An 11,042-nucleotide genomic window follows, 5' to 3' on the forward strand; every position below is an offset into this window, starting at 1 on the left:
GCGTGATATGCAGTTTATAATGGAGTGACGCCTTATGCCCCTATTTTGTAATGCAAGACTTTTTCTTCCAGCGTTTTCTCTATGAAGATTTCTGTAAAATTTCTGTACTATATTAGAAAAGAGCTCCGAATAGGAGCATGGTCTGAAATATTATCACCACAGAGAAGAGTCTCAGGGCTGCTGAACATTGCATTGCCTTTGCATCAACCGTGATCTGACATCTATTATATTTGAAGCTTTTCAAAGTGAATATGAAAGATTCTTGACAGCTTGCACCAAAGCACTGGAGGGTAGTAATGAATATCCGGTAGGAATTTTACATACGAGGAGGAATATAAAGTTGTCGGTGATTCTTTGAAGCAAAAGGTTGTATGCAGATGCAGGCAGTTTGATAGAATTGGGACATATGTAGTCATGCTCTTAAGGTTCTTGTTCCATGAATATCAAGTCACTACTAGGCCTGGGCGTTTGGTCTGATAGAACCTACCCGATCGGTTCTTTGGTCATTTTAAAAGTTTGGTCATCTAAAAACGAAGACCGATCGGTTAGTTTTAGAACTCGGGACCGAGCAAGTTCGGTCTCGGATAGTTCGGTTCGGTTTCAGTCATGACCGAACTAACCGGACTAGACAAATCAGCTACTAAATAGTATAATTATTAGTAGCAAATTTTAACAAATTTTTTTTTCTATTTTACGGAAAAATAACAATACAAATATAGATTAAATAAAGCGATAAGAGTGACAGTTGATATAAACCTACTATAATAAATATTATATCACTAATAATAGTCTAAAGTATACATTATGTCAACAAAATTCAAATGTTCGGTTAGTTCAGTTACCCGAAGCATATAACCGAACTAACCGTAAAAAGTTCAGGTAGTATGGACTCGGGACCGAAGTAGTGACAGAAACTTCAGTCTCGGTGTCGGTTATTTCGGTTCGTTATTCGCTCAATTATGCCCAAGGCTAGTCACCACCACCAAGATACATATTAAAGCGTTCGACACTGGGAGCACGAACTATAATTGTACAAGACAACTAAGGGAAACATAATTGAAAATCCTAAGATGGATGTTATGCTTGGGTTCAAATATATGTCCCATAAATTTCTCGATTGGGCACATTAATTGGTTAACTCTCCCGAATGCACGATGTTAGTGGACAACACGCTTGACAGCCTTGGTAACCAAATTGTAGAAAAGTCATGTACAAGTACAAGCACTTTTCAGGATCCATGTACAGTTCCACAAATCCAGACATGCTATTGAAAAAATCTGGTAATCTTGCTTACATAGTTTACAAATCTAGACATGTTATTTAAAAAGACTTGAAAAAAGACTATTTTCTTTCGTCATGGATATGCAAATTCTGTTTTTATGCAAAAAATAGTTGATGTTTTAACGTATGTCCCTATTCGCTTCGCTGAAAAGCCAGACTGAAAAGTACCGTTAGCTGATTTGCTGTGAGAGAATGGCCGATAAACCAGACCGATAAGTTTTAGGAAGAAACGGAGTGCAGAGTAGCTTGTTCCTCAGCCTCGTGCCAAAACAAGAAAAACTCGTGCCAAAAAAGCATCAGGGTTCAGGGGTGTTGGGACTTTTTTTTTTGAGCAACGGGTGTTGGGACTGATACGACGAAACAGGTAGCGTTCTCGTTGGGCCGAGGCCCAGCGTATGGTTGTGGCACATGGAGGCTGGTGGGAACTGCAAGCTGACGCGCGGACGTACGATCCGTAGCGGACGGAGATCCTACTTCGACTGCTCTCTAGCGTCGCTAGGGGTGTAGTTAGAGGGGCTCTCGACCCCTGCCGGCCGCCGCTCGCTCCTCACCTGTCGCCGTCGCCGTCGCCGTCGACGTCGCCGGCGCCCCCTCCCGGTCCCGGCCTCCCATCTCGTCACCGCAGGGCGCAGGCGCGCAGCCGCACACGCTAGCCCGCGCCGCCCAGCCGTACACGCTTGTCCGCGCCGCCCAGCCGCTCACCCGTAGCCGTCGCGCCCTCCCGGACACTCGGTCCCGGCCCTCCAAGGTAACGGGACTCATTAGTCACTCCTCAGTCCTCACTGCCCCTCTCAAGATCTTCCCTGTGCATTAATCTGGTCTGAACTTTTCTCTTGTTTTGTCACCATGCAGATTCAGATTGGTGTTTTGCTGGCACCATGTCCAGTCCGTGGAGCCCTATGAGTATGGAGGAAGACGAAGAGATCCAAGAGCTTGATGCCGAGGAGCAGCAGGTTGGTGAGAAGCCGCAGCAGGGTGATGGGCAGCGGCAGGAGTCGACAGCTGAAGCAAGGGCACAACAAACCGGAAAGAAACGTGCAAGATCAGCGGCCAATTCATCTACTAATCCCTCAAATTCTCGTAAATCTGAGGTATGGAAAGGTTTCAAGTTCACCAGAAGGTGAACCTGAGTGTTTACCTTGCAAGAAAAAGTTAGTTGCTGACAGTAAGAATGGAACCTCATCTATGTCGAGGCATGTTAAAAAATAACTTCCAACTACTGTCTGAGAAAAATGATGATGGGTCTGGTCGTTACACTATAAAAAGGGATACCATGGCTATGTGTTTGAAAACGAAAGAAAAGAAGTAATTGAAGAAGCTATCACTAATAGTCCTGGCAGAGTTAGTTTCACCTCAGATAATTGGAAATCAGATTGTCAAAAGTACAATTATATTTGCATTACTGCTCTTTGTATTGATGCTAAATGGAAATTGCATAAGAGGACCATTGGTTCAATAAATTGCATCCACCACTTGATATGGTTTCTATTGCTGATGAAGTGCACATGTGCTTTTGTAATGGAAAGTTGACAGTAAAATTATTTGCATGACTCTAGATAATTCATCATATAATGATAGAATGACTGCTACCCTTCAAGCTCACTTGCTTTCTAAAGGTGCTCTTCTTACCTAGCCTTTTCTGGTTTAACTATATCTGGAAGCAAGCAAGATTGGCTCTACTCCACAATCTTTCAGTTCCTTTCCACTAGCTAGGTAGGTCAAGGCTAAAAAACAAACATGCCCTGAACTGATAACCATTTATCGCTTTTTCCAAAGCATAAGCCTATTTGGTAGGATCTGAAGTTTATTATCTTGTCAGTAGATGTGGTCATGAGAATTTTAGTTGGTGGTGGAATGGCTTTAACATAGGGAAGAGGAAGATAAGCCTATTTGGTGGAATGGTTTGAGTTTGAAGCTGAACCCTGCAACCTTGTTATGCTGGCATCCAAGTGATGCCGTAATCAAGAAATTGCACATCTTTTTAGCCCTTTATTAGCCCTTGTTATACTGTAGAAGACATGAGATTCTGTGATTTTGGCTGACAGCTGGGGCTGAAAAAAAATGCATTTTGTAAGCTGAAAAGCTCGATTTAAATATTGCTCTGATTGTGCTCGTTTATCTCCTAATACTAAAATTAGTCAATGTGGAACATATGTCAACCACACTTAGGTTAGGTTTGTCTCAACTTTTCAATTTGGAAGTTGCTTCTAGATTAAATTTAGATTTCGAACAAATCTTGCTAACTTGACATCCGACCTGCATTAATACTGTAATTTGTGGTGCAGGCAAAGATAAAGGTTGAGGAAAGTGCACCAGGAGCTGCGACAGGAGTGATTCTGTCTCTTCGTGAAAGGTACATCACACTTTATGTTTGACCTTTCAAGCAAATGAATTTCTTATTAGCTGATAACTTCATTTATATTGTTATAAATGGACATAGGACTAACATTCTTCTCCTTTGTAGTTTACAGGACTGTAAACAAAGCCTTGCATCCTGCCAGGTTTGATGTCATTCACCTTTTCTGATGTTCTCATTTTCTAGAGCATTAAAATACTGTTATGTTATCTGGTTGTATAAAATGTTATTTTTTCTAGTTTATTATTTTATAATTTTGGATTTTTGGTATAACTTGTTCACTATAAATCAACATTCACTTAGTGGTTGTCTGGATCTCCTAAATAAAAACCAGTTCTGACAAAACAAGTTCTACTAGGTATTTTATAAAAAACCAATTTAAAGTCAGTCTGTTAGACCATATAATTGGATCTGCATTGCTGCTGATATGTTGGAATTATAAAATTTGTGAACTAAAAAGCCTGGTGAAGAACTTGACCTATAAATAGAATTGCATTACTGAAGTGATAAGCTCTTTTTGAAGATTTAGGTAGAAAAAAAAAGAAATATAAGATTTTGGTGGATTAAGTAATATAGTTCTGTGCAGTTAGTTGGTCAACTGTTGCTTCCACTTAATTCCAGAGTCTGTAACACTTTATCTGCTCTACCTAGATAAAAATTATGACCCTTTTGCCATTGGAAATTATTTGAACTATTGTAACAGGTGGAACTGGAAGCTGCAAAATCAGAAATCGAGAAGTGGCATTCAGCATTTCAGAGCGTTCCAGCTGTACCTTCTGGTACCAGTCCAGGTTTGTGAATTGAATACAACTCTGTATTAATTTTTTGTATTTCCTAACCAAATCTCCAAATATACTAAATTATCTCAAATGTAGATCCTGTTTCAGTGGTGTCTTACCTCAGTAACCTGAAGTCATCAGAGGAGTCATTGAAGGAGCAGGTTGTTTTTTTTGTCTTAATACGAGGGACTGTTAAATTGGTTCTTCCTTTGCTTCAGTTTTATTTTTATTGTTACATACTCAGCTGGAGAAAGCAAAGAAAAGGGAGGCAGCTTATATAGTAACATTTGCAAAACGAGAGCAGGAGATTGCAGAACTGAAGGTACCCTCTGGAAACCTCATTTTTCTATAAGATGGGACATGAAAATATGGCTAAATCTGTTGAATATTTTGTCATATAATTTCTTAATCTCTAGTATACAGTTCACGATGCCAACCAGTTGGAAACTTATTATCAACATTTTACTTATTTGATGGAAATATTTGTAATTCTTGCTGCTGTTTTGTTCATTTTGTGGTTTCACATTCTCATGTTGACTGTTCATTTTTTTTTGTGTTTAATTCACAGTCTGCAGTTAGAGATTTAAAAACACAATTAAGGCCACCGTCAATGCAGGTAAACACAATGCTACTTATGTTATTATTTATGTGAAATGTTCATGTATCAAAAGGACTCTTTTTTTTATATATATATTTTGGGGTTAATCATTAATGACTAATTCAGCACCCCACACCCAAATAAACGTTTGGGATTTTGGTGTTCTTTCCCTTATTGTAGAGGCTAATGGTGTTTTTACCCATCTTTTCTAACTTTTTGATTTTACCTTGCATTTTGAAAACGAATAAACCGTTTGCCCCTGCTTTGGATGTCTGTTAACCTTGACTGGATTAAACATATTAGAAAAAGGAGAAAAAAAACGATATAAACACATGGGAAAAGACGAAAGTTCCCTTTATACATTCTGTTCTCTCCCTCAAGAACAAATCTCTCTCGCACAGATGAATCCATTATACTTATACCAATGCTCGCCACTGGGGCGGACGGGTGGCAGCATGCATGTGCTTGGGCTTGGTGAGCTCGTCTGCTTCGTCTCCTCTGATGCTGTTGCCTATTTTGTGTTTGGTTGGAGGGATAGGGAGGATGAGGCATCAGACATGTCGGCCCCAAGCCTTGTTCTCTTTTCTTCCTTTCTCCTCCCACGCGCTGTGTTGCTGGACTTGCCCTTGGCTGGCCTTATCCTGTCCAACCCGTCAGAACATGCCTACAACGCCCGTGGCTACGAAACCCACCCACACTCACCACTACTCTTAGTCCACGCTTGTCCTAGGTGGGACGATTTATCTTTTTGGGACTAGTGGCATATCATGGGAATATTCCCTAGGTGGGATGTCTGTCCCAACCGTCCCCCAAACCAAACACTCACAAAAGTGGGATTGCCGCACATCGTCTCATCCCTGGAACCAAATGCTACATTAACTTCTCTTAATGGGATGAGGGTAAACAAAATCTTCAGTTTGGGAAAAGAGGGGCACAAAGATGAAAAGTGGGGTAAAGTTACCAGAGTTGAACTAGTGGTAAGAATGCCATTGTCCCATCTAAAATATTACTTGAATTCTACTATAGACGGTGTCTTCAGTAATTGCCTTAATTTTGTTTAACTGGTGTTGATATTCTGGTTAGCTTAATTTAGTTCATCCTTCTGTATGGTTAACAGACAAGGAGATTATTGCTTGATCCAGCAATTCATGAGGAATTTACACGTTTAAAGGTAAGTTATTACATTCCCTGAATCAGTTGGTTCTTATTTTATTGTATCATCTTATACCTGTATATTTAGAACATGCAAAACAGTTCTTCTGTATTTGTTTCCTTCAATCCTTGGTTTGGCCATTTTACTTATTTGGGCCCTATCCACTTTGGCCCATACGTGTCTAGTACGGCTATCCAATCAAGTACTTGATATTGAATGTTTAGAATACAGACTGGATATGTATCCAGGGAGGATCCAGGGCATAGCTGTGACGCATCAGAGGACACATGCCCTGATGAGCACCAGCCACACACCTACCATGCCAAGGTACCAGGCTCCTTTGTCCTCTTGTGGATGACAGGGCTAGGCAGCAGGTGCTCGTTGGCTTGGTGATGCTTGTGATGAATGGGTCCCGATCAGTATTTCTTTCAATTAAAAGCACTTTGCTGTTTGTTTCCTATAAGAAACACGGTAAAGGTTTATGATTTCCTTTGCACTACCTTCTTACTGTTTGCTAAATATTGGTCTCAGAAATAATACGCATATGATCAATCAGAATTTGAAACTTATGTTTTATTTAGTTGCCTATGAAAGCTGTAACTGCCACATCTTGAGACTCACTGGTTATTTATCCATACATTCCAAATCTTAAGTCTGCTTTTGTGCCAGAATCTTGTGGAGGAGAAAGAGAGAAAAATAAGGGAGCTACAGGACAATGTTGCTGCTGTCAATTTTACTCCATCCAGCAAACTGGGAAAAATGCTAATGGCTAAATGTAGAACATTGCAAGAGGAAAATGAAGAGATTGGGGCGATGGCATCGGAAGGAAAAGTAAGCCTTTTTCCTTACTCCTGCTTAACTTTGCGACCATATAAATTTAGATATGCTTTCTGATTGTTTTTACGACCATCGAAACAGAAAACATGTCCTTGGTCATTTTCTTTTGAAACAACAGACTTCATAACAAAAGTTAGATCTGCTCTTATTTTGCTGAATTACTCCCTCTTTCATTTTATAGGATGCATTAGGGTCTGGAGAAGTCTTTAAAAGACATTATATTTAGAATTACTACAAAATTAATGTTATGTTAAAAGATCTGTGAAATACAAATATATTAATACAACTTTACTACACTAAGTATGCATATAATTCGGCTAATTGCTAGTCAAAATGCATAAATTTTGACTTCCTAAAATCCTAATATGCCCCTGTAAAAGGAGATGGACATCTAACAATGTATCTTTGTTACAGATACATGAGCTTGGAATGAAAATTGCAGTTCTGAAGTCTCAGAACAATGAGCTCAGGAATCAATTTGATGGTTAGTGATACTCTAGTCTATATGGGCTGCTTTCTTTATAATATTTTTTTAATGCTTCTCAGGGATTAGTGCTTGGCCAAGAGTATTGTTCGCTACACTTTCGAGTCTAAAATGTTTGATTTTTTTTTTGCTTATTCAACATTTATTGCACTATGCTAGCACGGTTAGATTGAATGCCAATGGCCCCGTTCGGCTTACCCCATATCCGGCTTGTCCGGCTTCTTTTTTCAGCCGGAACAATGTTTTTCTCTCACAACATTTCAACCAGAACAGTGTTTTTCAGCCAATTTCAGCCAAGATTCAGCAAGCCGAATGGGGCCATTGAACTCATTGCTGGGAAAGAAGTTTCAGTGATAGTTTTATTTGACTGAAATATACTTTTAATTGGGGCTTGGGAATTGGATCCATTTTAGACCAGTTTGCCATGACTATCATAGCAGTACTTCATCTGGTAATTGGCATTCCCCTTCCTGAGTTACAACTATTGCATCTGGTACCCCAACATATCTTAATTTGCATACTATTTTTTTTGTGAGTTACTCCCTCCGTCCCAATAAGAATGCAACTATGGGAGTTTTGCCAATCAAACTAGTATAAGTTTGGCTAAGTTTGTTTTGCCAATCAAACTAGTATAAATTTCACTAAGTTTATACTAGTGAATAGTATTAACATTTATATCTCCAACTAGGTTTAGTATGAAAGTATATTCCGTAATTAATTTAATAGTACTTATTTTGTATCATAAATATTAGTACTTTTTTATATAACTTTAGTCAAACTTTAAACTCTTTCTCCTCGAAAAGTAAGAATTGCATTCTTTTTGGGACGGAGGGAGTACAGCCATACAACATAAACTCACAAGTTACCATTACATAATCTGTGGCCGGCCATAGAATAAGTTATTCTATGACCACCTCAATTTACGATAATATCTGTACTAATCTACGATAAAATGAATACATATTTACGACACATATGTTACTATAACTTATGATGATATTTACCCTAAATCACTTAGGGGTTATAAGTAATCTTGTAAATTAGTACAATCGTTATGGTAATTCAAAGTGGTCATAGAATAAGTTGTTCTATGTCTGACCATGGAGTATATATATACGTCTGACGTTTTTCATTTGTTGTCAGTTTTGTATAAACACATGGACGGTGTAACAAATGACGTGGAGAGATCAAACGAAATGGTAAGCGTCACCATTGTTCCTACTGCGTACTATTGATTGGTTGCCTTTATGGTCACGAGATTTTGAGGTCGTTTTTTTTTTCCAGGTGTCCATCCTGCAAGAGGAGTTAGAAACTAAGGATTTGGAGCTAGCCAGATTGAAGGAGACGCTTTCCCAGAAAGAAGGTACTCAAGACGCTCCGGTGGAAGAGAGGGACGAAGCTGGAAATGATCAGAAGACAGCTTCAGATCCACTGCAAGTGAAAGTGGGAAGTTAAGGGAGTTTAGGCTTTGAAGTGTGTGTTTGTTGAGACTCCCGATGTGCCAAAAGTTATAGCGTACTAAACTTTTGTGAAACCGGGTAAAGAACCTTTGGCTATTATTTTTCTGTAAAAGTTTTGCCTGGCTTTCTATTAAGATAGAGAAAAAAATTAATCCAACATGTCTTAACAGCGCTCTAGGTGATCATAAGAGATATATATGAACGCTTGGACTCTCCCTAATATTGAAAGCTATGCTATTATATTGAACACTGCGGTCGGCTAGGAGGCTATGACCAGGCTGTCAGGGGTGGCGGTGCTGCTTGCTCGGACTCACGTCACCGAACCTTTGGGTATTATTGGGACGTGGTTTTACTGATCTGGCGATCTACGTTGGGGCTGGCTTCTAGGCCCACATGTCAGCCTGGACGCCGTGATGATGACCACTTGGCGCTCGTCGCCACCACGCACATGCGCTGCTCCTGTCCTTTCGTTGTCGCTCGCACTTGCCAATTGCCACCGTCTCATGGACACCCCACCTCTAAACGGTCGTTGCCGCACCACCGCCGGTCACGCGCACACGCTTTGTGTGCTGTTCACGCTTGCCGCCGTCTTTTTTTTAACGGAATCCGTGTAAAGATGGCAACGGACCCGATACCAGATGGGTATTTGATTCATTAGGGGGCGGGGATGGAATCATATCTTTACATGCGGGCATATAAATGGGCAAGAATCCATCCCCGACGGGTATGACGGGTATAGCGGGTACGGGAACGTTCCCTGTTTACCCGTCCCCGTTACCCGTTGGGGAATCCGACTATTTGAGCTGTCATGCGAGTATTAGGCCCAAAGAAGCTCAACATAGGTATTTTGGCCCAAATCTGAACAATCATATATATAGTTTGTGTGTTCTAGGAACCCTAGTTCATTTTTTTCCTCACCATCCCCGCCAGCAGCACAAGCACGCCTGTCTCACGAGCGCTCGTGCCCCTCGCTTCCTCAATTCGGTCTCTCTGCCACCTTTGCTCGTCCTCCTCGCAACCTCGCTCCTTCTCCTCGGCATCTCCGAAACTCCGACACTTATACCCGGGTGAAAAAGAAACGTCTCCGATTGCAAAGCTGCGCCCCCAAGTGTCCTTGTTTATCGGGTATGCAGTACCCGTCGGGTATCTGTTACCCGACAGATGCCCGACGGGTACGGGGATGGGCAAGAATCTATACCCGAGACAGTTAACGGGGACGGGGATGGGATGAATTCTCCGTAGCGGGGAAGAGAACGTTCCGGTGATACCCGACGGATACATCCCCGTTGCCATCCTTAAATCCATGATTCTATTAACAAACATATCCAGACAAATCGCCAGATACAAAGTTAATTACAAACTCAGGAGCTTAATTAAAAAATATAGAACATTCAGGGGCCAAAACACAAGCTCCATGAGAGACAAAAACATCACCAACCCTATTACATGTTCTGTTACGGACAGAGACTTTACAAGAATTGAAGTCATACAACATATGGTCCCTAATCTGATGGATTAATGAGCCGATTGTGCTTCTATCCCTCTCCATTGAAGATAGAGCCAATGCTAAGGCTGCAACATCTGTTTCTAGAATGATATGCATCATGCCAAGATTTACTGCATGCTGGATTCCTTGGAGAGCAGCCATTGCTTCAGTTTGTAAAGCAGAAGCCACATATTTCATATTACCAGCACCAGCTGCAAGAACGTCCCCACATGTGTCCCTAATCACAAAGCCCCAACCTCTGGTTCTTGTCTCTTGATAAAAGATCTTGTAATTGTTAATAGGTGGTGGTTTCCATGAGCATGGTATAGTTTTTTTACTGACTGACCTGTAATGTTCAATCTCTCAAATTCTAGCATATGGTATAGAACAAAATTATGAATTTCTAGTGCATTCATCAGCTTGTGTCCTTCATTTACCTTATTCCTTGCCGATCACCATCTTCACAACAACACTATCACCTTTATTTGTACAGATTTATCTAGAGATAAGATCATGTTGACGGTTTTCTTCTGTGGCAGAACCGCCTAATCTAATGCCTCACAGGAGTGCTTGTCTTCCATTAGACACTAAGCACTCGAGGGAGAACA

The 11,042-nt window shown here is 40.6% G+C and overlaps 1 protein-coding gene across 1 annotated transcript; it reads left to right on the top strand.

Moving 5' to 3' along the window:
• Nucleotides 1–1,724: 1,724 nt before the first annotated feature.
• Nucleotides 1,725–9,188, top strand: LOC136466614 (FKBP12-interacting protein of 37 kDa). The gene is made up of 13 exons (XM_066465084.1): nucleotides 1,725–2,029; nucleotides 2,134–2,372; nucleotides 3,567–3,634; nucleotides 3,746–3,782; nucleotides 4,341–4,428; nucleotides 4,513–4,577; nucleotides 4,661–4,738; nucleotides 4,985–5,032; nucleotides 6,132–6,185; nucleotides 6,837–6,998; nucleotides 7,419–7,488; nucleotides 8,632–8,687; nucleotides 8,773–9,188. Exons 2-13 carry the CDS (start codon nucleotides 2,160–2,162, stop codon nucleotides 8,941–8,943), a joined length of 1,110 nt encoding a protein of 369 aa, XP_066321181.1. The 5' UTR covers nucleotides 1,725–2,029; nucleotides 2,134–2,159; the 3' UTR covers nucleotides 8,944–9,188.
• Nucleotides 9,189–11,042: the final 1,854 nt, after the last annotated feature.

Source organism: Miscanthus floridulus, chromosome 7 (genome assembly GCF_019320115.1).
Source record: "Miscanthus floridulus cultivar M001 chromosome 7, ASM1932011v1, whole genome shotgun sequence".
In the NCBI taxonomy this organism is placed as follows: Eukaryota; Viridiplantae; Streptophyta; class Magnoliopsida; order Poales; family Poaceae; genus Miscanthus; species Miscanthus floridulus.